General features: G+C 43.8%; 2 protein-coding genes across 7 annotated transcripts; one reads left to right on the forward strand and one right to left on the reverse strand.

The window, feature by feature from the left end:
• Positions 1 to 1,662: 1,662 nt before the first annotated feature.
• On the forward strand, positions 1,663 to 24,649 carry LOC147205292 (ras GTPase-activating protein 1-like). Of its 5 annotated transcripts, XM_086110883.1 has the most exons (28): positions 1,669 to 1,976; positions 2,067 to 2,147; positions 2,774 to 2,870; positions 12,726 to 12,878; positions 14,180 to 14,315; positions 14,508 to 14,578; positions 14,825 to 14,942; positions 15,124 to 15,155; positions 15,244 to 15,296; positions 15,440 to 15,590; positions 15,680 to 15,758; positions 15,948 to 16,071; positions 16,160 to 16,316; positions 16,408 to 16,495; positions 16,628 to 16,708; positions 17,090 to 17,247; positions 17,334 to 17,410; positions 17,509 to 17,681; positions 17,759 to 17,918; positions 19,105 to 19,247; positions 19,914 to 20,029; positions 20,143 to 20,229; positions 20,540 to 20,607; positions 20,745 to 20,833; positions 20,910 to 20,987; positions 21,123 to 21,257; positions 21,412 to 21,491; positions 23,261 to 24,649. In XM_086110883.1, the coding sequence occupies exons 2-28, from the start codon at positions 2,141 to 2,143 to the stop codon at positions 23,307 to 23,309; spliced, it is 2,760 nt and encodes a 919-aa protein (XP_085967009.1). In that variant the 5' UTR covers positions 1,669 to 1,976; positions 2,067 to 2,140; the 3' UTR covers positions 23,310 to 24,649. The 5 variants fall into 5 exon arrangements, with proteins under 5 accessions (XP_085967011.1, XP_085967007.1, XP_085967008.1 ...); XM_086110881.1 differs by having other exon boundaries at positions 1,667 to 1,976; positions 2,067 to 2,870; XM_086110882.1 differs by having other exon boundaries at positions 1,667 to 1,976; positions 2,067 to 2,870; positions 15,951 to 16,071.
• On the reverse strand, positions 22,458 to 27,115 carry ccnh (cyclin H). 2 transcript variants are annotated; one of them, XM_086110889.1, is made up of 10 exons: positions 27,019 to 27,115; positions 26,597 to 26,715; positions 26,369 to 26,491; positions 26,140 to 26,213; positions 25,718 to 25,931; positions 25,154 to 25,317; positions 24,958 to 25,028; positions 24,770 to 24,878; positions 22,665 to 22,728; positions 22,458 to 22,587 (listed from the first exon to the last, which is right to left on the reverse strand). In XM_086110889.1, the coding sequence occupies exons 2-10, from the start codon at positions 26,711 to 26,713 to the stop codon at positions 22,561 to 22,563; spliced, it is 963 nt and encodes a 320-aa protein (XP_085967015.1). In that variant the 5' UTR covers positions 26,714 to 26,715; positions 27,019 to 27,115; the 3' UTR covers positions 22,458 to 22,560. The 2 variants fall into 2 exon arrangements, with proteins under 2 accessions (XP_085967015.1, XP_085967014.1); XM_086110888.1 differs by having other exon boundaries at positions 22,458 to 22,728.
• Between the last annotated feature and the right edge of the window lie 744 nt (positions 27,116 to 27,859).

Consider the following 27,859-nt stretch of genomic DNA (forward strand, 5'->3'; position numbering starts at 1 on the left):
AGTACGTCATTCCTTGGGAAAAAATAACAAAAACAGCAGTTCTCTGAATGACCCATGAGGACGCAGGGCTATTTCACAATCATGCCCAGTCACCTTTGTCACATCACATTTGGAGCCATTGCTCAAAAACTGGGTTCACATATTGACATTGACATTAACTCAGAGAGCACCGCAAATCAAAATATAGGACAGATTTTTGGGCTTCTGTTTAGATGTGGCAATCTCTCAGTGACGGTGCCACAAAGTAAGAATAAGATAAGATAAGATAAGAAAACCTTTATTAGTCTCACAATGGAGAAATTCCCGATTCACAGCAGCAAAGTTATGAAAGGAAGAAGTAGAACAACAAAATATAGGAGCTGCTGGAAAGGCAGCCACTCTCGCGGCGCCATTTTGAAGTCAAAATAACAAAATAACACAACACAACACAACACATAGGGCACAGACAGTCGTGCAATCTTCACCACTTTTCTGCATACATTTTGTTGTCTGAAGCAGTTCTAGATGAAAGAGGAGAGGATCAAAGTGTCCTTTCACCAGTGGATCAGACGTCATGCTGAAAATGTGCACACGTCTGCTACAAGCTAAGTTTTGAAAGCAAACACGAAGCTGTAGTGTCCATTGGCGAAAAGAGATGAGTTCACTTCTCCTGTCCCACGTAATCCGCTTCAAACTCCAAGCCGCGACTCCCAGTTCCAAATCCGCATTGGCGCTCCGCGCTAACGCTCCTTTCTTCTCATCGTCGGCTCCTCAAGACTTACATCCATCCAGCCGCAGACCGTTCAGCAGCACCGATCTCTCCGCTGAACAAAGCGGGACCGTGAAAAATGCTGCCCATTACAGGCGCAAGACACAAGCGCCCCGGACTGTCCAGCAACGACAGTCAAATGGCGCCGACATTCCTCCCAGTCAAAAACAGTGCTGGTATACCCATGCTGCCGAGAAGGTGCAACCACCGAGCACAGAGTCTCCTCCTTGATGAATGTCGTGGCCAAAAAATGCTGAAAAAAGTCCACATCAGGTCCACATGACGTAAACAACACAAAGTGACAAAACAAACACACACAAAAAAAAAAAAGCAAGGCTCATGAGAGCACTTGCTGACGGCTGCCTACTCGGGCGCCATCTTGACTTCAAAGTCATCAGGGCAATGTGGAAAATATTAGTTATTCGAATTACATCTGGACAATTCTAAACATTTTTTTAAACTTAGGTTTGTCCCTGTTTGTAATGTGTGTGTGTGTGTGTGTGTGTGTGCAATATTAGTATGTGTGCATTTTATTTCATGAAACCCTGACTGTGGCTACCATGATAGAGAATGACTCACGTACGGCCACGCTGTTGCGTCACACCAGCCACCCCACTGAATTTTTTTCGAACGACACGCTTCATACTATTTTTTACATCAACTATATTGTTCTCATATGAAATATTTAATTGTGAGGACAAACATCTGACATTGTGCTGTATTGTTGATATGCCTTGAGCCCGTCCATTTATCTCCAATCAATTCACTCAAATGTACACCCCCCGCAAAAAAAAAAAAAAAAAAAAATAGGAGAGAAAAGTGGTTCAGCCCCGTCAGTGATTCCAGATGGCATGGATTTTAATGGAGCTGTGTCGCTCTGTGCTCGCTTGGTATAGTCTGCTCAATGTCTGGAGGGGAGTGGGCGAGGAAAGAGAGGGCGAGCGAGCGAGCAAAGCCAGCAGCGGAGAAACCTGGAAATCAACGTCAACTTAGCACCCAGTACGCAAGAAATGTCGACTTTGACATAGCGATATGCACGGGGTCGCCGAACAACGCACCGCGCCGTGGGTTTAGGCGACTGGAGCGGGTCGCCTGTGGACAACATTCGCGACGACCGGACTCTGGACGCAAGAAAACAACAACAGTGGTTTAAGAAAAAGGAGCGCGAGAGAAACGAGGATTACACACACAGCAGTGACAATAAAACAACACAACTCTCGTGTTGAAGGTGAGATCTGATCACAGAAGTAACAATGAGACTGCATATTCTGTTTGGAGCGTGCAACATGTGCTTTCCCGGTGTGAACTCTCATCTCAGGAAACAATGAAGACGTAGCGAGGCAAGAAGTCATCAAGTGTCTCGGACCTGCTAGCCATCCAGCTTGAGAGCGAATGCGAGGTAAAGCTAACGCGTGCTAGCGCAGCCCATAAGCAGAGTTAGCTCGTGGGCTAACGCTAGCTGACAGACTCCCAACGCGTTTTGGTCAACTTTTGCTGTTGTTTCCCGGGAGCCTAAACACTGACGGAGTGTCCTAACAAAAGAGGGGAAGGGCCGGCTCCCTTCTCGACTTGTTCCCCTCTACGTATATTTTCCCGGATCGATGGCAGCGGAGGTCAGTAGTGAGGAGTCGGGCTCGGTCACGGCGGGGACAGGCGGAGGAGGCCCGGAGACGGCCCCGTTCCCTTGCTATCCCAGGTCGACCAGAGTGAGGGTGGCGGATTTGGGACCTGCGCCAGCCCTCCGTCAACTCACAAACACGTCTCCGGACTCACTCCCGGACATGAGTATGATCTATCCCATGTCAAGTGGGGATATAAGCGGATCTGCCCTGTCCACGGGAGGGAGTGGCGGAGGTGGACATTCAGTTTTCCAAGGAACGAGCTCAGGGAACGTGGGCGGCATGTGCGGCTCTCCCACTTCAGAAGCACCGGCCTGTCGGATTTCACCCACATCGTCAGCCCCGGACGGGGTGACCGACTTGCCCCCGCTACCGCCTCCTCCACCTCCCCCTCCTCTCCCTTCAGGTTGTGGCGGCACGATGGATGAAAGCGACCTGCAAGATGGACCGGAATACGAGGAGGAAGAAGTGGTGTTCCCCCTCTCTGCACCGCCCACAAACCAGTGAGTACAATAACAGTGACGACCAAGCTTTGACCTGTGATGCATGCAAATACTCACAGTTTTGCTTAGCAAAAATAGGGTGGAAACATTTGCAGGATTTTCAATGTTGGAACCATGACATGGGAACCCATGGTCTTGGGAACAAACTGGGCTTTTATGTGCTTGTGGATATTCTCTGGGCATTGAATGGCTCATAAGTGTACTGCTCTGTTTTGTCTTAGACAACAAAGAGAGCAAGCAGACCATTTGTCAGGATTTTACAAAAATGAGTGGTGGCTCTAAAAAGGGTATTCAAATAGTGCTCACCTGTTTACTGAAGCTGAACCGTGATTGGTTCTTACCTGAACCCTGAGTGCCTTTGATATCATTTTCCAGTTGAAGGCAAATGACAAAATGCACGCCGCCCAGAGGTGGACAAAAACGGGTGAATTTCACAGCACAACACATTTTCCACAAACACAACAAACCAGACATGAAGCAGACTAAACAATTTTTTTCCAAATCCTGAATTATTTTTCTGGACACTGTTTAGCATACTCAACACTTTATTGTTAAACTCCACCATGAACTTCAGCAGTGGAGATGCTATCTCTGTAAATACGTCACGCACACTCCGGTGGTAGTAGTTTGACAACAGTTTTATGCTGCAGCGAGATACTTTATGTAATCTTTGCTAGCGTCATTTAGCACTGCTCAGTCTTTAAGGGATGTCATGGAAAGATGACGGCATGCAGTAAGTCATTTTAAGGATGCTTGTAATTCAAATTGCTTTACATGACCCAACTGCACTTTGCGCTTTGTTGTCATCATTGCCTTATGCGATCAATATTTTTGACATGCGTGATTCATTTCAGAGTTACTCACACCTGCAATGATGTTGGAACAGAAGCACTTCCCCATCTCTCTTGTAGACTCCGAAATGACACTGTAACATTCATACAGCCTTGCCATTTGTTATATTCTCATTAGCGAAGTGCAGCACTTGGTCATTTTTGGCCCTTGTCCTATGAGACATGGAAAGCAACGGCATGTGGATTCGACTTTTATTTTAGGTGCCGCTCAACATCTCCCTGTCGATAAGACAAGCAAGCAGGTGCCCAGTGTCAAATTGTTTTGATTGTGCTGCAAAGTCGAGAATAGACTTTTAAACGACATTTCAGACCTGTCCCAGCTGTTAATATATTTTTTGCATTTTATAAAGTCAAGTTAATCCATACAGTACGCCCGTTTGTTCACTTATACGCTTTTCGGTGATCGTTTTCTTCTTCATTGAAGTTAGTGTGAGAGAAGTTGAATGGCACATTTTAACCACGGCCGTATACACGATGTGGGTAGATTTATTGTTAATGTTCCACTCACAACAGGCTACAGAGAATTGTTCTCTCACTGTGGACTACGTCTTCTCTAATTGGGTGCACGTCTGATATTCAATTCCTTTGAGTTAGCAGCTCATGAAGTGTCTTTTCTAAGCGTAGACAGTGGAAAATATTTGCCCCGATAAAAGTGGTCTTCTCTGCATCTTGCACACTGACCGTGAAAGCTTAACTCGGCACATTGAACAGAGTGCCTCTAGTGAAAATATGAAAGAGAGCGGGCGAGACATTCATAAACACCTTCTGCAACTGACATGCCATTCATAAACTCAGTGTGTGCAATAAGAATGTGACATTGATGGCGAACAAAGTTGAGCTACATACGAGCGCCTTGCTACTGCCCGGAGAAAGAGCGAGCTTAATGCCTGAGCTTAAACAAACAACTCTGGGAAATGAGTCGTGGATTTTCAAGTTTCCACGAAGATTAGAGACTGCCCTAAGTCAGAAAGGGTTTCCCAGGGTTGTTGGTCAAGGAGAAAAATGGGGAGTGGGGGATGGAGGGGGGGTTGAAGTTGATTGCCGCCCGTGTGAATGAGTTCGCTAACGTCCGAGCGAGATGGAAATGTCCTTTTCACTGCATACATGTCTCTTGTGTAGTGTGACATAGACAATACGATGCGGAAAATGTCTCACACAAGCATAACGTCACATTGGATCTCCAAGTTGCTGATGCTCACTGTCTAATGAGTTGTATTTATGGTCTGATGACTTCATCGTTGTGGGTGGATCATGTGACATTTTGAGAACTATGTTTTGGGTTGCTTGACTTAAACCTATGTTGTAAGTTTGCAACACCTGCCCCATTTTGTATTTGAAGCTTTGTACCGCACATCGATGAGGAAAAAGCCGATAGTTTCCATACATTTTCATTGCATTATGCAATGTCCTGTCGTGCCCTTCCAATCCTCTCTCTGCCCTGCCTTTTCTCTCCAGCATCCTGTTTTTCAACGCTTCTCACCCATTCATTGTAGCCTTAACGGGGTCCCCAATAGTTTGAGTTGCATTTGACAAGACTATGTGAAAGACCTTTCACTGATTTTGGTATCACTTTTCCATTAGGCTCAAAAGTTGTGATATAGCGTAAGTCTTGTAAAGTACGGATGTCCTGCTCACGTGTTATGCACCTGATTCAGAGTCACTTGATTTTAAGTACAGTATCAGTCGATCGGAGCTCAAGCCAATACATTGGCAATTCATAAACAAAAGGATATAATTAATCGCACAATTTCTTTTTTTGCCATACCTCCCTACAGTGCAGAGTTATTTAGAAGTGGGTGTCTTTAATGAAATGTATAATAATGAATCCGTGCAGCCAGGCGGGTTGGTTGGTAAGTCCACGACTCCGCCAATCTACAAACAACACCATTGCCTAATCAAATGCCACCGGTGGAGCATCACTGTGATTGTCACAAAATAATAAACACGCGTTCGACTTCTGTAGGGTAGGTTGTTGAAATGTTTCACATTTGCTACCCTGTCGCTTTTCCATCTCTGCCGTAATGCTGTTCAGCGAGCCAGCTGTTTTGCGGCCTGCGGTCCGTGTGGCTTTTGGAGACTTAGTTTGTTGTATCTTTCGGCTTGTCCTGATTGTCAACTATGCAAGCGAAAACCTATGGGAATGTCTTTGTCCCTCGGAGCACAAGCTTTCTGGGCACAGATGCCGCTATGTAATGTGTTGTGAACTTGCATTTGTTTTTCATCGTTGCAATGTCCCTCTCGCTTTCGATGCTGCGAGCGTGCAGGGAAGTAGCAGCGCTACAGTGTACGGCAACATATTGACTTTGGTTAGTTGTATCTACAAATACATATTTTGCAGCGTGAAACTGGCTTCAAACTTACTCAAACACATAATTGTAAACAGATTTGAATGAGTACACACACAAAACATCAAGCATGAAATCCAAAATATTGTAGCCTACAAACAGTAGGTGATAGAAAAATAAAAGAAACATTTAAAGCTCAGTATGGGTATGACAAATTAGCAGTAAGGATCCCCTCCGTAACTTGGATGATGAGCATGAGTTACCAGAAAAGAGAGTTTTATCTTCTCCTGATATTCCTCTGGTGGTTTGGTTCACTACCAGAGAATTTTGAAGATGCAGAATAGTGACTTAAGGGGTGTTCACACGGCAAGATTTGGTCCGGTGCTACGCCGAGGCTGCCCCAGTAGAGCGTTCACACGTGCAAATTAGCTCCGGCGTAGCCCCGGAAAAAGGCTTACACCGGACCAAATTTGATCCACCTCAAGGAGGTGGTTTAAAAATTTGCTCCGGAGCAAATGCTCGTTTGTGAAGCAGCACCGAAGTAAATTTGCACGTGTGAACGCAACTGGGTTAAATTTGCTCCAGAGCAAATGCTTGTGAAGCGTACGTACGGCGAGAATGCGTTGCTTTCGCGCTCTGTCGGACTTCCGTCATGTGTTTGTTTAATAATGACACAAGACTTGGCTGGTAACATCTTTCCTTTTGTAGGAGACTGGACTGTCTCAGAGTTGTTTGTGTAGTTTGTTCCTTTGTTGTGTGTTCACAACCCCCGCCCCCCATATAATTTATTTAGTGATTTCCTCTCTTGATTTTCTGTTTGGCGCATGATGCGTTTGCTTTTCTGAGTGTCATTGAAGTCATCGTTGATTTACGTTTTCGGGGGCGGTCACTCTCGAGCAGAAGGCACGGAAACCGAGAAGGAGAAGGACGTGCCTGTCCACTAGTCGCTTGAGTTGTGTATACGTTTTAAAAAGAACCAACACGACAGCTCATTTGTTTTCTGTTGTTTTGCTCCGCTGCAGAAACTCCCGTGTGAACGCAAGTGGGGCTGCACCGACGCTGTGCCGGTGCAGACACGCTCAGCGGCTTTGTACGTGTGAAAGCTCCACACAATTTGCTGCGATGCAAAATATATCGCAACAAAATACATCGGTGCAGCGCCGGAGCAAATGTGTGCCGTGTGAACACCCCTTTAAAGTGAAACAAAAAGTGACAATACTGTTGGCCGTTCTGTCGAGAGATTGAGCGATGTTACCAGCAGTCAATCAGAGCACAATTTTCACCATGTAGCAATGAGCTCTGTGCGTGATTGATGAAATATATTTCACAAAAAAAAAAAAAAATCTGTGATGGAACGAGACTGCGGCCAGCGAATTGTGATTTCGGAACGATGCAAATGCAACCATTTTGATTTAAACTGAAGTGACTTTCTTCATGCTCTCCTTCATGCTTTGTTGAGAGCATTTTGCTAACGAATGAAAACATGTTTTAAAACAAACAAACAAACGTTTATTATGAAAACACGTTGTCCACCTCCATTTTATTTATTTATTTATTTTTAACATGTGACGTCCCCATTCGGGGGACGAGAAAAGCCGATCAGAATATTATGTCCTGATAAACCAAGAGCCAACGATCGCGGACAATGAACGTTGTATGTGACCAGGCAACTGGGAACAAAGGAGTAATTCATGCTGATCAAAATTATTTCATCGTAGCGAACTTGTAAATATCCGTTTTTTATTGAGTGATAAGAAGATAAGAAAACCTTTATTTCTCTGACAATGGAGAAGTTCCCCAAAGCCATTATTATCTAACCCTGCTCGGAATTGGATGTTCAGGGCAAACGTTCACATACACAAGGTAATTATTCATAATTTACTCAAACAAAAATTATTATTTTTTTGGTTATAGCTCCCGGGAAGAGAAAAGAGAACAATGACATTTTCATCAACAAGCCATTCATTCAGACTTAAGTATGTGGTCAGCAGTCTGGTTATTGCTCCCCTTGTCATTTTAACTGTTCTCTTTCGATGTTTGGGGCAAGGCTGGGGCCACGCTCATATTCATTACTGTCTTAAGACCCACGCGCGTCACTGGAGGATGATGAGTATCATACAGATGTCTTGAGAGCAAAAATTGCCACTCCCCACCCTTTCTGTCCCACTGAGTCAGAAACCAATCGGCGGCACGCTCGTGGTTTTTTATGAGAGGGAGAAAGGGAAGAGAAGTAGGCAGCAAGTCAGAGGAGGGAGGATAAGTGAGAGCACCAACTGCAGGGCTACACTGAACTTCACTCTCCTTCCGAAGAACGTTGATGCTGCTGAAGGATAACAGACATCGTTAGTCAAAATTAAATGCACAAGCGGCGTTCGTCTGAGTTTCGGCTTCTTCGTCCTATTTCCGTGGATGGTTGCGGGGTCGGGTGGGGGCGAATGCATCAAGGCGACAGCGGCATCGCGTCATCATGGCTTATTTGGATTTCAAGCTGCCTGGGCTCAGCTTCCCACGTCAAAGCTCACAGTTGGCCATGCGGTAGCCGCATCAGCGGAGCGGGTACAGCTTGCGAGACGGCGGGACGCAGTGGAGGGAGATGCAGCAGAGGGTGAACTCGTCGTAAGTGGGGCGTCCATTAAATCAACACCCCTCGGACCTCAATTCCCAAGCAGCTGCCTGCTGATTTGGTCCAGATTCAAATTTGACAATCAAAATGTGGTGAAAATGATACATGAATGGGTATGCACTGCATTCGATTCGCTGAGCCCATAATATGATTGTGCAATATTCAAATGGAATTCCTCAGTTCATGAGACAATTTGTGTTAAAATTCAGATTTAAGTTGTTTTTTTCCCCCCCTTCCCTCCTCCCCGTGTGAATTTTGGCAGCTCCAGTGAGGCAATGCTAATTTCAAACGATGCGATCCCATAGCTTTTTGCTGTTAATGAGGTCTGTGTCAGCGTCGTTGGTGTGGAATTGGGCATTGAGTTTCCTACTGATCTCAAATCATTAAAACTGCCTGAGTTTGCCACAGCATTGGTTTCTTTTTTTCCATTTATTGGCGATTAGGGGTTGCAGAGAACTTGTCGGTAATCCCTGGAATACCCGTTAATGAGTGGTGTGCATATTTAATATGCGCGCAGTGCAAATTGCCAAATTGTATTGGGATACATTCATTCCATTGCTTAGAAGACAATGAAGTGGCATGTGACCAAAAGTGGCACAGGTTTTCTTACCGTAATTGATTTCTAAAATAGACATATACTTAAAAGGATTGAAAATGTGAGACACAGTTGAGTATTTTCAAGGTCAAGTCTACCTGAAATCATTATTTTTCACAAAATCATGATTATTCATTCATGTTGAGCTCCATGAGATCACCCAATGAGAGACCGCATCTTGGTGACCATTTTGTGTCCCGAAACCTTGAGGTCGTAAAACTTGCTCAACCTGGGCCAAGGCTCTTATTATTTAGACATATTCAGTTTCAACAATCTTGAGTGATACTGTACTTGACAGCTGACAGTCAGTCCAACTTGCTCACAGGAAGTGCTAAAATTATCTTCCTTTTCATCTTGCCTCATGATAACATGACACTGTGGGCCACTCTGCATATTTTTCTGTGACTGTCCTGTGGTGACTTGATGTTAAGGAGGAGGGGGGGGGTTGTCTTTTTTTAGTCTGACGGTATTGTTGAAAATGTCCTTATTGGGCTTTTGTTATGTGAGCGAGGGAACATGCAGAATGTTAGTTAGTACCTTCCCTTGAGTGTGGTGTCAGTCATATAAGAGAAACAGGACGTCACTGTGTTGCTCGCTGTTCATGTTCAGACATGACGGGGCATTCCTCGAGTTGATAGAAGCGCCTTTTTCTATAAGCACCGCCATGGCCGATGCTTCAGTGTGTTGCTGCCTGATCAGATAAGATGGAGTTTTGAAGTGTCGTAAAAATATACAAACACCACTTATTTCGGCTAAATCATCACAGTCTCACAAATATTGCACACCTGCAGTGCATACTGGACGGCTCGCTTCTTGACTTGACTCCGTCGGGTTAAGATTGAAGCACGTGAACATTTCTCTGGATGGTTTTGAACTCCTGTGTCCATGTCAATATCCCTTGAGCTGAATCGGGATGTGCCGAGGAGTTGTGCCATCGCCCGAGTCGATGAATGGGGGGTGTCATTGGCAACAGCCTCTCAAATAACCACTCGTGTTTCATGCCCCTTCCTTCTTTTTGCGTTATTAGAATATCACCAGGTGCGCAGGTGTGAGTTGTAGACTAATTTGTTCACGATTGTTCAGTTCACCCTCATACGGCCATGTTGCTCCGCGTGCAGCGGGAGACGCGCAGATGACGTCCTCTACAAACAACGTACACATCCTATGCTACAGTTACAGACAGCAACCAAGCTCGTGCAGATTTTATTATTATTATTGTTATTACATTCAGCAGGACAATTTGAACGGAGTCATTTTTGTTAAGTGGGCAGTATTTGTTGGTTTCTACATCGCAATGCAATTCTACCATTAAATGGGCCTCTCATGTTGACTGTATAATTTGTCTTTTTTAGATTGCGATATGTATAATTAATAGTGGGCAGTTTGCTCACGATTCCGCGATGGCAAGTGCTTAAACCTGCGGTTTGGAGCCAAACTACTTTAGCTTGTAAAATGATGTGCTGAGCTATGCTTTCTGACACTTTCTTTTTGTCTTTCCCTCTTCACTCGTATATCCTTCTTCAGCATTATTTCCCACCCTTGACTTGGCTCCTTGCTGCGGCTTGGCCCAACTCTGCAGCTGCACTTAATCTCCCTCTTCAATACTCTTATCGCACAAATCCGTTCAAAGCCCCCCCCCCCCCATCACAGACACTTCACTTTCCTGCTCCTGGCTTCCTCTCTGCAAGCTCTCCTTGGTAGCAGGTTTCATCACGCTTTCTTCTTTACAAAAAGAGACTCGCTAGTTCATAACTACACGGCAGCCTTTTTAGCTCTCTTGTTACAAGAAGTACTGCAGCCCCCCACCTGAGTGGCTGCTCTTTGAGGCACTTGTGGCCGAAATTTGAATAAAGCATTTTCATTTTGTACCTCTGTCGGCGGGAAAGGTTATAATATTCAGGCTCACCTGATGAATATTTTAATAAGATTTCTGAATGCTGTTGTGGTATTTATGTGGGGGGCGGGGGTTCATGTGCAATTTCATTGTGTTTTTATGCAATGGCAATAAAACGAAAATAAAAACAAGCGAGCAAGAACGTAAGTGGTCTTCAGAAATCCTGAAACTGCATCCAAACTAATATTATGCCAAGACATTTTCATACATTGTTTTTTATTTAATTAATTTTGTCTTTAATGTGTAATGTCATTATTTTAATGTGGGCATCTTGAAACAATGGTGGCACAATAAAGGGAGAGTGCACAGCAAGTCAGACCCAACTAGGCTGCTCCATGTTTCGGCCAAACAAAGTAAGGAGAGCAAAGTGTCGTCATAGACAATTTAGAATTAAACAGTAATGTGGATAAGTTGAAAGTGAATGGAGTGAGTTTTTTTTTTTTTTTTGTGGGGGGTGGGTGGGTGTTAAACTGTATTCTGGAGGCGGCATTTTTAGCCCCCGGACTTACTTTTTAAACTGAGCTGCTTTCACTTGTTAAGTTTTCTTTACTGCTCACATTATATTACTTGAGATAAATCGCTTAACTGGAGTTACTTCATTTTATTGCAGTTGGCTTGTGTGTTTGAATGTGAAGAGTTTTGGCTCCGGTGCTCAGGCAGTAATTATCCCATCAATTAATCGGATAAATTGTTTTTGCATAATAAAACAATAAAATACGCGTGTGAGTTGCGGGCGTTGCCATCATCATGTTCACAACGGAACTTGGGGGTCCACAAAGTAACAGTCTGTGCACAATTGTACACTGCGAAGCTTTGGGGCAGATATTTTTCGCGCTACACTAAGTAATCAATCCAAAGTGATTGATATTGCTTTATTCATCCCTTGAATTGATTTCAATTTTGCGGATTAGTTATATATTGGGCACTGAGTGGTAATTGCTCCCACACACAGTTGCATAAAAGTCATCAATACATCAGTAACTCTGAGACCTTTTTAGAGGTTGCACTATATATATTAAAAAATAACCCATTCAAGATTATCGGTAGTAAATTTGTAGCCACTGAGCTCTACATCAGGTTTGAAACGGTTCATAGAAATTGATATGGATGGGTACAGTTGTTTACATTTTTTGGGGGTTGTCATTGTGACAATGTTGGATAATGGTGGCACTTCACCAAATGTGAGCACTGAGCTTGCGTCATCAACCTTGAGCATCACAGATATCGTTTCTGTTTTCCAGTTGAGACAAATGAAATAGCACTTCTGCAGTGACTTTGCGGAATTGTCGGTTTAAGTGCGTACATACTGAAAAGTTGTTTGCTTTCAGAGTGGAATATGTTTAGAATTAACCTGTCAATAGTTGTGAGGTGATTTATTACAACCACCACAACCCAGTTGATAGGTATTGCTGTTTCAGTAGTTTCTTGGTAAAATGTCATAGAAGCCCGTGACAGCCTACAATATTTGTTTTTGTGTACTGGATGTGAAGTTGCGTAGAAGCACAGTGGACTAATGTACGGAAGGACTCGGCTGTACAAACAGTAAACGCAATCTAATTGCAACCACGGCTTCTAAATTGCCTTGTTTTGTGGTGTGTTTGTCCCAGGTGGTACCATGGTAAGCTAGACCGAACCATTGCTGAGGAGCGGCTGCGCCAGGCTCGGACCCATGGCAGCTACCTCATCAGGGAGAGTGACCGCCGGCCCGGTTCCTTTGTCCTGTCTTTCCTCAGCATGACCAATGTGGTCAACCACTTCAGGTAAGTTTCTGCACGTGCATTGAATGGACACTCTGTGGCACTTTCTCTTCAGATTTTTCTTTTCAAAATGATATACTCTGATACCGTACTCCAAAAACCATTCTTCTTAGAACAGAGCGGTAAAAAATTGCCAAGAGTGAGCCAGAACTATTGGTTAAGGTTACATTAGTATCTGTCATAGATAACAAATAACTGGAAAATCAGCTCAACAAAAATACATCTCAGTGAAACAAATTACTATTGGATTTATTTATTTTTGCCATATATCAATTGTGCACATTTTGGAGCATTCCATGTAATGGGTGGCACAATACTGTATTGTGTACATGCAGTAGATGTCTTGCGGTGTAAATATCAAGTCTCAAAACTCAAGGTCAGACTATATTTTTCTTTTGACCATATTTTCCACCCGTCATTTTGGCAACCACAAGTGATAGCGGCTTAAATTCAATTCTAAACCCTGTCATGTAGCACGCATATGTTGCACAAACATTTTGTTGTATTTCATCATAATAGGTTTCTGTGGGGGCGGCATGGCTCCGCGGAAAAGTACCGTACTCGTTTCCCAGCCCAGAGGTTGGCGGTTCCATCCTCGGCCATTGCCACCATGTCGAAGTGTCCTTGAGCAAGACACTGAACCCCCAGTTCCTCCTGATGCCACGTCTTCGATATGTGAATGAGGTCACAGAGTAAAGCGCTTTGAGTACCCAAAGTAGAAAATCGCTATACAAGTGACAGCCCATTTACCATTTAAGAAAACCACCGAAACTGAGGGGGCGACACGGCAAGGAAGTTTCCGGTAGACTCTAGCCATTTTTTGTGTCAAGCTGACATTAATTGGGTCTGAGAATGTGTGCAGTATTTACTAAGATTTCATTTTGTTATTCTACCCAATTGTCTTGGTATTTTCTCACCTTTGAGAGATTATAGTTTGTTCTTTGGAGAAACGATGCTGTTCTAATTAAGTATCCGTGACTTCATGTGTTTTACTCGTTGCATTCATGTCAGGCCATGATGTAATTATTGTGGGGGGGGGGGGGGGCAAAAATGGCCCCGCTAAAGGGATTATGAGCATCAGGTTAATTGCATGACACTTCAAATGGTTGATGTGCTTAGATGACCCATGAATCAAACTGGTAATTGCACTTTATTTTAGACACAATCAAATAATTGGCTGCTGTTTAATGGATGAATACATTTTCAGCCCTCAAACAGGCAAACTGGTAAACATTACTACTATGTTACGATGATCAAATACTGTCTCACTGACTGTTCTCGATGTTATTGTGTTCTCCTTTCAGGATAATTGCCATGTGTGGGGACTATTACATAGGCGGGAGGCGGTTCTCTTCCTTATCAGACCTAATTGGTTACTACAGCTATGTGTCTTGCCTGCTCAAAGGAGAAAAGCTGCAGTGGCCTGTGGCCCCTCCAGAGGTTAGACCATCACCTAAATGTAGTTGACCTTGTGCAAGAATATCATAAGCGAGCAGAGCTGCATTCAGACACTTGGCATTCAGTAGAGCAATTTGAGTAATTTGCTAAACGATTAAATGTAACATATCGTAAATGTCACATTCAGGAGGAGAGAATCTAACTTGATTTTTTTTTTTTAATCTCTTTGCTTAGCCTGTAGAAGACAGGAGGAGAGTAAGGGCCATACTGCCATACACCAAAGTGCCAGATACTGATGAGATCAGGTAAGCATTCATACGCGTCTTGCACATGTCGTGTCAATGTGTGAAATTTGGTTTCATGACAGCAATACAAACCTCAAATGCGGTCAAAGCCCGACCCCTGCTGGCTAGTTCATGATACATCACAAATACAGTACCAGGAAGTGGGTTAGTGGGGATGATTCAGTTAAAAAAAAGTATAACCCAAACTATTTTATGTCACATAGTCCCTCTTGCACCATGAAACCTTTTGACCAAATCCGTCTCCAGCTTCCTGAAGGGAGACATGTTCATCGTTCACAATGAACTGGACGACGGCTGGATGTGGGTGACTAACGTTCGTACAGAGGAGCAGGGCCTCATTGTGGAGGATTTGGTGGAGGAGGTGGTAAGCGCATCCTACATTGACTCAGTGTACTATACTCAAGAAGAAAAATATCATTAAGTCGGACAGCAAACATCACGGGACTAAAACTAATAGCAAAAATGACTTGGTTGGCGTCGGCATTCAAAGACCTACAATGTGACAGTTGCAAACTCTTGACCACTTTCTCTTAATGCATTTCTAGTGCCGGGAAGAGGATCCACATGAGGGAAAAATGTAAGTGATTGAATTATTTTGAAGTTTGCCATTCGTGGCTGAATGTTAATGAACCTGACTGATGCCATTCATGTTGGCTCCTCCACAGCTGGTATCATGGAAAGATCACAAAACAAGAGGCCTACAACCTCCTGATGACGGGTAAAACGCGTTCACTCCCTTATGTCAAATTTGATGTAAAAAAAAAAAAAGTGTCATTGCAGTATAATCAATTTGGAGATCATTATATCCTGATGGATTTGACCACTAAATTAAATTGTCCCTTCTCTCCCGCTCACGCACAGTTGGCCAGGTGTGCAGTTTCCTCGTGCGGCCGTCAGACAACACACCTGGAGACTACTCCCTCTTTTTTCGCACCAATGAAAACATCCAAAGGTTTAAGATCTCTCCCACCCCCAACAACCAGTACATGATGGGAGGGAGGTACTACAACAGGTTTGTGTTGACCTGCACTCACAATCGTTCTCATCTTCATCTAAAAATGTGTGTAAATGCGCGTCTTCATTTGCGCTCTCATTCGGTAGTGTCGACGACATCATCGACCATTACAAGAAGGAGCAGATTGTCGAGGGTTACAACTTGAAAGATCCTGTTTCAGTACAGGTAGACACGCGGATGTGGAATGTTGAAAACAAGAATTCGCCTCAAAATACCTTTCTTAATTATTTAAAATGAGAATTATTTTGTATAGAGATTCAAAGTAATGGAGCTAACCTCACTTATCAAAGATATAATCAATAGTTTGATGGATGTCTGGTCGTAACGACGCACCTCGCGCTTGTTTTCGATCAGCAGCAAGAACAAGTCATCACCGACACGGTGGATGGGAGAGAAATTTACAACACAATCAGACGAAAAACAAAAGATGCGTTCTACAAAAACATAGTCAAGAAAGGCTACCTCCTCTTCAACAAAGGTGCGTCGCACGAATAGTATTTCGACGGCCCAAACGTTATATCCCCTCGCTGTCGGGATTCAATTGTCTCTAATTTGAATGCGTGCAGGCAAAGGCAAACGGTGGAAGAACCTGTACTTTATCCTGGAGGGTAACGATGCCCAGCTAATCTATTTTGAGAGTGAGAAAAGAGCCACCAAACCCAAAGGGCTGATCGACCTAAGTGTGTGCTCCGTCTATGGTGTTCACGACAGCCTCTTTGGCAGGTAAGGTGTGCGGGATTTAGTGAAGCTGTTTGGAGATGCTATCAGGTAAAACTATGTTCTTATTTTCTTTTTTTTTTGTGCTCATTTTCAGGCCAAACTGTTTCCAGATAGTTGTCCAGCACTTTAGTGAGGAACAATACATTTTCTACTTTGCCGGGGAGGCTCCTGAACAGGCACAGGTACAAAAAAAAAAGGCTATCAAATAAACCCAAAGTCGTCCTTGCCTTCAAGGATTTTATTCTATTACTTTCCTGGGACAAGGTTTTCTGAGTTGTTTTAATGTTCTTTCCTTTACTTTTTGTTCCCCACAGGATTGGATGAAATGCCTACAAACATTTTGTAGTAACTTAAGGAAGACAACTCAGCCCACCTCCAACAAAAGGTTGAGACAGGTACACGTGGACGAACAATAAAGAAACCGTTTTGAAGTCCGTTATGTGTTACACAGAAAGGCACCAAATATAATTTATTCTCGGATTGTAAATTGCAACTGCCCAAAACAAATGATCGGCATCATCCAAGGTTGACAGCACTTGGTTGATTTAAACAATGTACGGTTGATTGCGAGTCTTGTTAGTTGTGTATCTTTGCTCATTTTCAGTGCAAAGGGAATGAATAGGGGGTATGGTCCAATGTATTGGTAGAAAGTCCAATGCAAGTGCAACAATGAGGTCATCTGACTCCCATTTTCTTAGTGGGGCAAGGAAATGATGGTAGGAATGTCATTGCAACCGATCTTTCATTTGAAGTCTGAATCGCAACTTCTGCCTTAGGTGAGCAGCCTGGTGCTCTATGTGGAGGAGGCCCATAAGCTGCCGGTGAAGTATTTCACCAACCCATACTGTAACATCTACCTGAACAACGTCCAGGTGGCCAAAACGCACCCACGGGAGGGGCCGAACCCCGTCTTCACAGAGGAGTTCATTTTTGAGTGCGCCTCCTTTTTTATGCTTCACATTGGAGTTGATTCTTATCCTGGCTCACTAAAATTGAAAAATCGTGTTTGTCTGTTCGCAGTGACCTCTCGAGTGAAATCAACAGGTTTGAGATCAGCCTGAGCAACAAAACAAAAAAGAGCAAAGAAAGTGACATCCGTACGTGCATCTGTCGGTTTGAAGACCAATTTTGTAGTCTTGGCCTATTGTTTTTCTCATCTTTCCAACTTTTCCTGTTTCGGTTCTGTCGCTACTAGTATTCATGCGTTGCCAGCTCAGCCGTCTGCAGAAGGGCCAGATGATTGACGAGTGGTTCCCTCTCAGCTCCCACGTGCCGCTGAAGGGCATCGAGCCGGGCTCTTTACGTGTGCGCGCACGCTACTCAATGGAGAAGATCATGCCCGAAGAGGAGTACAGCGAGTTTAAAGAGGTCAGAAGCACTGCCATGCACACTGACTAGTCCATACACTCTCCACCGTGACTGCATGTTTGTGTGTCCTCCTGTAGATGATCCTGCAAAAAGAGTTCCATGTCATCTATGCTCTGGCCCACGTGTGTGGTCAGGACCGCACCTTACTGGCAAGCCTCCTCCTGAGGATCTTCAGACACGAAAAGGCCGAAGCCCCTCTTCTCAGGACTCTCAATGACCGAGAGATTTGCATGGAGGGTAAGACAATGAAAGTGAAAAAAGCTGCGTGGATTCGTCATGACTATTTATATTGAAGTTGGAACGTGCCTTTTGGAGATAAGTAACAATTGTGAATGTACTACAATCCTGATTACAGTGGTGCCTTGATTTGATTCGTTCCAAGACCAAATCTGCAAACTCAATTTTAATTGTCCACTGGTGCCTTGAAATGTGCGTATATAACTGGACGTATGCCCAATATTTTGCATTGAGATATGAACACTGTATGGTGGCGGTGAACTCAAATCAAGGTTGGCAGTTTGTCTGTAAGTATGTGTTAATTACCGGTTTGACGTTTTACCATGGTTTTAAAAAAGTCAAGATTTCAATAACCTGTCTGTCATCGGTGATGAGCTGAGGCGACTCTTAAGCGAGGCGCAATGTGATTGGTTGCCCGCAGAGTTGAGTAAACTTGCTGCCTCTTTGAACTGAGGCCAGGGGCTTTTTTGTTCCCTCCTTCTTGTGAGCAGAGAGGGGAGGGGTGAGCATTTACACTGGAGGAGGAGGGAGCAAGATGAAAGAGAAGCACTGCACAAACACGCGTGCATATCTTTCATTGTCCTAAAAAAAAAAAAAATGTGGCCGTGGTTGCGAGTCTGCCCCAAAAGGACAACATGAGTAGCCTACCAGTCTGTTGTTCTAAAAATAGCTCAACAGTGATGGGACAGTGTGACTTATTAACAAGCATTAGAAGAGAAGGTATTTTTTTCAAAGCCTGTTTTTATTTCCCCAAATATTAAAAAAAAAACATTTTAGAACTGTAATTGTAATACCGACATTCTGTGATAGTTCTTGCTCCTCCAACAGTTCAGAATCTATATTGCAGGTAGTGGCTAATACCTCAAAAGAGAGGCATCAAGCTGTTTGACTCTCCCAGTTCAAGGATAATGTCAAAATAAACATAAAACAAAGAGAATTAATTACTTTTTTTTAAACAACCACATTGCATTACTTTAAATAAATCTGCATCATGCTAACTGCCAATGCCAAGTGCCATAGCATTTGTGTCACGGTCAAAGCGTATCAGTCGGTGTGTGTCTCCCTTTTTTTTCCTCCCACTTAATTCAAGCTTGCAAGTAAATAAGTCAAATTCTAATCACAGAATTGCCTTTGTGGCCACGATTAACCAGTTTAGTCTGAGCTAGCTCCCTCTGCTTGTGGACAGATGAAGCCACAACGTTGTTCCGGGCGACCACTCTGGCCAGCACTCTGATGGAGCAGTACATGAAAGCCACGGCTACGCCGTTCGTCCATCATGCTCTCAAGGACACCATTCTCAAGATCATGGAGAGCAAACAGTCCTGTGAGGTAAATCCGACATCCCTTTTGACTTGAAGTGAGTCGGGTTTGCAGACGTTTTCTTTGTAATTATCCATTCACCGGCCACAACCTTCGGTTTAGCTACCCAAGCTAAGAAAAGCTCAAACGGAACCGTCGACCACGACTGGATGATAGATGTACTAGAAATGGTGTACCGAACAATCAAAAACAGTGATAATATGTGTCATAATAGGCAATAATGATACTGACCAAATTAATACCCCTCCAGTTGTTTCAGTAATATGAGCAATAGTATATATATATTTTTTTTCTTGATGCATCTCTTCTTATTAGCTTGTGCCAAGTGTACTTAAATAAAGTCACCGGGGAGTGGATAACATTAACCTTACTTTTCTACAATTCACGCTAATTTAGCACAATGATGTCAGGATACAGAGACGTCAAGCACTACTTCTGCACAAGATTTACGTGGAAAGACGATTCACTTCCGAAACAGTACTGTCATGAATGCACAATCAGTAGGTCCAGTTTTATCCAGTTAATTCATTACATTATACCTCAATGCGTCCATCCACTCAAACATCAATCTTAGAAGCTACATTAATTGTAAATGCAAGAGCTGTTCCTAAATTTGTCGCTCGTCCCATCGCATGACATGACGTTTTGCCTGGTTTCCATCCGTCTCATTTCAAGTTGAACCCCTCCAAACTGGAAAAAAACGAGGATGTCAACCTGAACCTGGCTCACCTCCTCAATATCCTGTCAGAACTGGTCGAAAAGATCTTCATGGCTGCTGAGATCCTACCACCGTAAGCGCATGGATGACTTCTATAAAGTGCACCATTTTCATGGTTGAGCTTCAACAGCGCAAAGGCGATGTCCCGAGGGAGTCACCTAAAGATTATTATTGTTATCGTTCCAGGACGCTAAGATTCATTTATGGTTGTTTGCAAAAATCCGTGCAGCAGAAATGGCCAACTAATACCACCATGAGGACTAGAGTTGTAAGGTAAACACGAAAAAACATTTTTTTACTTGATTATTGTGAATGAAAATAAGCGTCTTGCTGCTCACTTGCCTCACAGAATTGAAAGGTGCGTCATGCGCTGCTTAAAACTGTTATTTGATGAACATAAAGAAAGTACAAGATTTTCCCAGATCTGATTAATAGAGGGATTAACTTCATGTCACTTTACCATTACTTTTTTTTTTTTTGGTCGCAAGTAAAGGAAATAAGGCATTTACAGATGGTTTGCATTTTATCGCTAAGCTCACCTTTTGTTATAATGTACGTCTCTTTCTCATCGTTTATCCTGAAGCGGGTTCGTCTTTCTACGACTCATCGGTCCTGCGATCCTCAATCCAAGAATGTTCAACATCATTGCTGGTGAGCAGCCATCCAAAGCCACACGTCTGCTTCCTGCTCTTTGAGCGTATTTTCCTTTTGTATTTGGCTGCTTGTACCGTCCGTCCAATAAACAGCTGAGCATGATTCCGGTCGGTTACGTTTCTGCCCTCTTGCAGACCCTCCGTCTTCAACAGCGGGCAGGACCCTCACACTGGTGGCAAAGTCGGTTCAGAACCTTGCCAACCTGGTGGAATTTGGTGCAAAGGTATGAGACGTCTACCTGGAATGTCATTGACAGTATGAGATCGTCTGATAATGTGCCATTGCATCCACACATACAGGAGCCTTATATGGAGGGTGTGAATCCGTTTATCAAAAACAACAAGCATAGGATGATCATGTTCCTGGATGAGTTGGGGGTGAGTTCCGTTTTTTGGAGTTTCCGGTAAATTTCCCTGGGGAATTAAGGTGGCGGGGGACAGACGGCCATGCCGCCAATAGCGCACAATCAACCGCCGCGCTCTTCAAGAGTTGCCGTCGGACTTTGTTTGCAGAATGTTCGTGATCTTCCCGAAACCACAGAGCACTTTAGGACGGACCTGTCCCGAGACCTGGCTGCATTGCACGAGCTCTGCGCCGCACACTCAGATGAACTTCGGACGCTGAGTAATGAGAGGGGGGCTCAGCAGGTGAGAGATGACTTGTGTGTCCCTTTGCCGACACTAAATTATATTAAGTCGGGTAGAGCAATTTTGGGAAAGAGTTTCATTGCAAAACATGTGGGAAAGGTAGGCACGAACGTACTGGATGTTAACGGGTGTCTTTTCGTTTTCCCGTGTGCAGCATGTGTTAAAAAAGCTGCTGGCCATCACGGAGCTCCTCCAACAGAAGCAGGCTCAGTATGCCATGTCCAACAGCAACAGGTAGTACAGCACCAACCCATATCCTACTCCACTCCCATCTCCCCTCCCGCTTATGACAAGTCTCCCGCACTGGGGGTGCTGCGCTGGAGAGACCTAGCATGTTCTACCCCCATCTCCATGGCAACCCCATCCACCACCACCCACGCCTCATAACGTCATTGTCCGATAGTTCCCCGACCCTGCCACCCATTCCCATCCATGTTGTCCCATTCACCGTGAGAGCTATGCAACAACAGCGGAGTACAACCAATGCAGTACTTAACTGGCACCAGTGACTTGACAGCTGCCTGCACAGGACAAACTCCCACCCCCCCTTTCTCGTATTGAACTGTGTGAATGAGTCCAACTTTGGGTACAATCAGTTCCCTTGCACATAAGGGACAATATTTGGATTCTGAAAGGTTTCTCAGTACTCGCCACCCTTCTCTAGCACAAATTGCCAAAGTGTACCCCCTTCCCGCTTCGTATGAGGAAACTGACATGAAGAAGCTAGTTGTGTCTTTTGTTGAAACTGGACTGCGAGCAAGGATGCTTTTATACTGTAAGTAGTGACTGACTTCTTTTCAAGTTTGTGAGCGTGGTTCTTTTTTCCGTTTGTTTTGTTCAGTTTTCTAGATTGAAACAGTCTTTTTGCGGAAAACAAAGTCTGGTTATTTTATATAAGAATAAATTCTCTTGCTGGAATCATGAGTATATAAGAGAGATGAGCTGAATTCTTCTCCCCCTCAGATTGTATCAGCTGTTTTGATTGTCGGTTAAGATATTTTTTTTTCCCTTCCTCCAAATGTTGCAATCCGGGCAAAAAAAAAAAACATATCTGAGAATCCAAGTATGATGCAAAGTGTTTACAGCAGATTTTTTTTGGAAAATAGTACAGACTGTATCAGACATGCATGCACTTATTAAACAGTTTTTGTATGTAAAGTAGCTGATGGGCTTGTTCTTTGTCATATTAAAGACAGGGTGTATAAAAATACATTTTATTTGGAACGCACAATGCAAGCAAACCAATAACACTACCGGTAAATGCATTTGATGTCTTTAGATTGGTCAGTTTGAAGGCGATAGGTCATACGAGGTCTTCATCTGTCCACTCCTGTGATTAAAAACATATTTAAAGACAAAAAGCAGATTTAGAACCATGTGAATCCATCGTGTCGAACATGGTCTCACCTCTTCTTTTATTCGCGGCTCTTTTGCTACGTAGCCTTCCTCCTCGTAGCCCCGCTTGCGTTTGCTGTCACACACACAAAAAAATAATAATAATAACAGTGACTGCCCTGTGACGTTATGAATATGCTGGACTTGTTAAGCTCTACGATCAGTGTTTGTGACCATACAACCTTGCACTTTCATCGATGCAACCTTAGATAGTAGTTTTCATTCGTAGTAGTAGTTCCTCCCACGCCATATCAAGTAAGTAAATTGGCTAGATGCAGTGTTTTCCAACCTTTACTGAGCCAAGGCACATATTTTCCTCTCAAATACATTCTCAGCACGCCACCAAAGAAAAAGTCTATACACAGGTTAATAATTTACTGTGCGCCATCTCCTGGTAGAGCATTTATTAGTTCTGCCTGTCACTATAAGACGCTGACATAGATAGTTTGAACGACGATACATCATTTGTAGTCAATCATTTTTCAAGAAACTAGGTGGCAATGGATAATTTCCCGTGACGCTGGTTGGGAATCACTGCACTAGAGTAGCAAATCCGCTCACATTTTGAGGGTGTGTACCTTTCCCAATGTGTCCACTTTATCTTCCAGGACAGAGTGCACCATCATGTCACTGGCGGCCGCCATCCAGGTCATGTGAATTCCGTGGAATCACACCTGAGAGTACAAGTGCCAGCCAGAAAGAGCAAGGCCTTGTCCGAGCCTCAACTTAATTCTCAGCATGTGGCCTGCTATCTCCATAGTTCCAATGCAATATGGCTGCCCCCCACTGAGAGCAGAGGGGGTGGATGGAAACACATTTGCTGCCTATGTGAACATTTTCCTTCCAAAGCTGTTCCCAAATATGCTTTAGACACAGTGCTGCCACGATTGATGATGGGATGGACCTGAGTTACAGTCAGCTGCAGAACTGTTTGAACTTGGGTGTGAACATAAGCGGGGTGGGGCGACCTAAGCACTGAAGTAGCGTCATCAGGGAGTTTGAACATGAGACTACACAAGCCTTAAAGTCCCCTTTCTTACACACCATCCACCCCCTGACATTTTTTTTTATATGCTGCTTTGTGGATGGAGAATCCAAATGTGTTTGTATGATGTAGCTAAATGGCAGAAATGTAGATTCTTTGTTGAGGAGATGTGTGTGTGTGTAACCTGTCTTGTGCATGTGTTAATCCCGCTACATAAACACCGCTTTTAAGAACTAAAAGCCGATGGTTGCTCAAAAGCAGGGTACATGTGTACCGATTTTTAACTCTTAACAAGAGACCCTACACATGGGGTGGGGGGTAAACGTTATACAGTTTGCACGTTTAATAATTAAATACCACTAGAGGGAGCACTCGTGCTACATTTTGAAAATTAGTGCCCTAATGCCTGCACAGGTAGTATTTCACCCCCACCCTCCATAGTTGGACGATATAAAGTTATCAGTCAGTCACATTAGAAATAGTTTGGGATCACTCCTTGTGAATGACATCACAATTTTCAGTATGCGTGTACCCTGCTTTATCTGTAATCTCTCGCTTTCACTCTTGGGAGCACACCACCGCATGCATCTCTCTTCCACACAAGTAATCACGTCACACTTGGGGGTTGCAAAGGGGTGGTGGGGTGGGGGGTAATTTCCTCAAAATGTTCCAAGGAATTTTGAAGATAGTCTCCAACTGTCCTAACCCCGCACACCTTGCTGGTCGTAGTTGGACCTGGCCTCCTTGTTTGAATCCGTGCCTGTTATGTAGCGTAGCTCAAAGTGTGCACGTAATGACACCACCGAGCTCACCAAGTGTCAACGGGTGAGATAAGACCACCGCCAGGTACGGAAGACCCGACGGCTGTGGTGTGTCGTACTGGTACTTTCTTGTTATTTCATATGCTCAATGATGTGTTCCTTTTTATTTTTCTACCTGAAACTGAAACCTTTGAACCTTTTTGCATCTTAGATACGACAACCTGGCAAAAATAAAATTGTTGTGACGCAAACATGGAGTGGTTTCACTGGGCCGCTGAGGATGTAAACTGCTCTACGTGCTGCAAGGATGCAAATATAAAAATCCACATCTCTAACGTTCCGTGCTTCGTGGCAGTCAAGATGATCCCTACTTGTTTGAACTTGTGCCAAATTCCGCGTGGATCCTTGCCAGTTTCTGCTTACACACATTCACCTCGTCCGGTTTAGGAAGTTCGTATCGTTTCAGGAGGCTTTTGATCCCTACAGTGGGCAGAGGAAGCGTGCATGTTCACAACTTGGGAGAGGATGCAACATTACCATCTCGCGGCGGGTTACTCACGTCTCATCGAGTCGTACATTTTCGACAGCGTTTCTTGCTCATTTTTAAGCCCCAAGCATTCAGTCAGATAGCTATCAAACAAAACATTATCACATCAGGCCCTTTTTTAAATGTTTGTAAACAATAGACAGGAGGCTACTTCCATTTCTGATACACGGAACCAAACGCTGCCCCCCCATGTCTCAAAATTGCCTACCTCTCTATGTTGAGGCCAGCTCTTGATGCACTGCTTAGGATAGCCATGAGTGCAATCTGTGAGGGGGAAAAAAGCAGCCCCGCGTCTGTCATGGCCGCATATGCCAAAAAGTCATCCACACTCTTCCTCAGGGACTCTGGGTTCTCCAGGGTAGGATATCTGGTCTGGACGGTGAGAGTAGGGTGATAAAGTTAGTCATACACAACACTGGTGCTTCCCAAGCACTGTGCCTGATTTTTCACGACATGGCAGAAAGTCCAATTTACTTGTGTATCCACCGGTTGTCATATATTTATGTCAATTGAGATAAACGGTGAACTTAACAACACCCGGCCACCATCAGTTCATGTGCTTGCTTCCAATTTTTGGTCGCCCCCTGAGATGGATACTTCTGCTTAATTATTCTTTTACAAACACAATAGTAATCAGAATAGATAAGTGGGGGCACAGAGAACATATAAAGATTATTTTTATGTACTGGCCCTTTTAAGGAAAAAAAGTGTTTTTACACTGTATTTTCTTTAAAAAAAATTTAAGGAGGTTTGCATCCAAGAGTTGGCCCACCTTGAGGTCAATGAGCAGCCCCTCCAGAGGTCTGTAGGGGTTGTGGACCACCAGGTGGAAGTTCATTTGCTGGACAAGCAGCAGCTCGTACTCCAGAATCTGCTCTGAAACGCGTTCCTGTTCGGCCGGACTCTCCTGCACAAGGTTGCCCACAAACTGGCTGCTGGATACGTTAAACTCGTCCACCTTGCAGGCTAGATATGAACATGTCAGCCTGAGAAAGGGAGGGGGGAAAAAAGGATGTAAGGACATAAATTGCTTCAGGCGAGCATTCCAACAATGTCACCTTCAATCCAATTCGAACTGCACAGGGGGTCTCTGTGGTGGTGCCAGCATATGACATTTTGAGGTTACAAACGAAATTGACCATTGGTGTAAAAACAACTACTGTACATTGCAGTTCAGCATCCCCCCCCACTCACATGATAATCCTTGGGTGGTACTCCATTAGAGAGTTGTTCATGTAGAATCTTCTGAAGTACATGATGGCCGTACCCTGCATACAAATTACACAACTTTCTCATAACTACAGGAATGAATTCACAGTGAAGTGCAGTTTTTCACCTAGCATGAGTGCTTCTGGTACGTTAGCCCTCCCAATAAACAGGTTTACTGTACATTGTTTTGATGTCTACAACTGTAAATACATACGATAACAGATTTGGGCATTGCAGGTTTGAAGACATTGCAGAAGTCCAGAAGTGTTCTCTCGTAGTTTCTGAAGAGAACATCTTCTTCGTGACGGTTCAGGAACACGGATTCACTTATCACGTGCTGTTGGGGGGGGGGGGGGGGCACAATAAGGGGGGGGGGGGGTCAAGTTAAGGTGCGCAAGGTGACGTTTGGCAAAGATTTGTGGCAAAGATTTGTCTTCTTAACCTTCCCGCTTTCTCTTATCTTCTTCCTGAACTTCTGGTTGGCTTCAGATCGCAACTGTTCCAACTCGTCTTCGTTGTTAAAGGTCCAATACTTTCTTTGTGAACTGTCATGGAACATGGCTGCAAGAAAATACGTCACAGAAAGTGAGTTATCGTTTGTTGGTTTTACAGATTTAGCAACCATAAAGACAGCTGTTATGAAAGCGCTACATAAATCGGCATGTATTGTATTGTATTGTATTTCATGGCTGATATTTACTAGTGACCAAAAACAGTGGAAGCAATTGCTGTCGCGTTTATCTCCTACACGTTCGTGCGTTATGGTTTCAAAGCAGCTTTCAACGACGGCTGTTGTGCATGTAAAATAACGTCGGCTCCCTTTGTGTCTACCTAATACTAGTCATTTGGAGAAAAAATATTTACCGTTGATCACAACAGTTAGTCAGATAATAGCTTGTTTACGTCCGTGAATTTGATGAAACAGCCAGCATTAAATACTGGTCGCACGTTTGACGTCACAATATGTCGTCGCTTGCTGATGTCGCTACCGTAATCTTTGCTGGACTGCGCACTAAATTTTTCTTTTTGTATGCTTTGCTATCTGGATAAAACAGGTGTTTTATTTCGTGTTTCTAATAAACATTGCCACACTAAAAGATAAAAATTAACTGCATTTTCGCTGTGATTATAGTACGGATCGCACTGTTATCACTCATATCCAGCAAATATACAGTTTATTTAATTTTTCATTTGAATAACACCTTTGCAGTTCAGTATATGTCGATATACCTTTAGTCCGTTTGCACAAAAGATGCGTTTATTTAAGAGCATGGCAGCTCTTGATCACAGGCTATGTTTGACACGTCACCACTCAACACTCCCGCCCGAGTTGCCGTGCTCCGCAATTTGCATAAACAGGAGTCATTTATGAATAATGAATACACATGCGTTCAGCGGGAACCGATCATTTGCATATCAACACAGCTATTGTTTGATTTTCTAGGTCGGTGTTGTTGTCCTAAACAGCCCCGCGAGCCTGTATAAACCACAAGTAAGGAATTATAGAGCTTCAACAGGTACGTACATCTGGGGGGGGGGGGGAAGAAACATGCAGTATTGTGCACGTTAATTCTGTCAGTGATTTGCTGATTTGTGTCGTGCTGCGTTTACCTCAACCCAGCCCTTTGCTCCGTCCTCGAGTGTGCATTAACATAAGAAACCATGCAATGTTGATGAGACCATTGCAGCCTGTGTGCGTTCTCGC

This window comes from Hippocampus guttulatus, chromosome 5, assembly GCF_054856545.1.
Source record: "Hippocampus guttulatus isolate MCC_2025c chromosome 5, RoL_Hgut_1.0, whole genome shotgun sequence".
Taxonomy (NCBI): Eukaryota; Metazoa; Chordata; class Actinopteri; order Syngnathiformes; family Syngnathidae; genus Hippocampus; species Hippocampus guttulatus.

Coding starts and splice junctions, on each gene's coding strand:
- ccnh (XM_086110888.1), bottom strand. CDS start 26,713: ATGTTCCATGACAGTTCACAAAGAAAGTATTGGACCTTTAACAACGAA. Junction 25,318..25,717: donor GGCTGCTCATTGACCTCAAG/GTGGGCCAACTC, acceptor CTCACCGTCCAG/ACCAGATATCCTACCCTGGA. Junction 22,729..24,769: donor TTTGGCACAAGTTCAAACAA/GTAGGGATCATC, acceptor TGTGTGTGACAG/CAAACGCAAGCGGGGCTACG.
- LOC147205292 (XM_086110881.1), top strand. CDS start 2,350: ATGGCAGCGGAGGTCAGTAGTGAGGAGTCGGGCTCGGTCACGGCGGGG. Junction 2,871..12,725: donor TCTGCACCGCCCACAAACCA/GTGAGTACAATA, acceptor TGTTTGTCCCAG/GTGGTACCATGGTAAGCTAG. Junction 20,834..20,909: donor TGGTGGAATTTGGTGCAAAG/GTATGAGACGTC, acceptor CCACACATACAG/GAGCCTTATATGGAGGGTGT.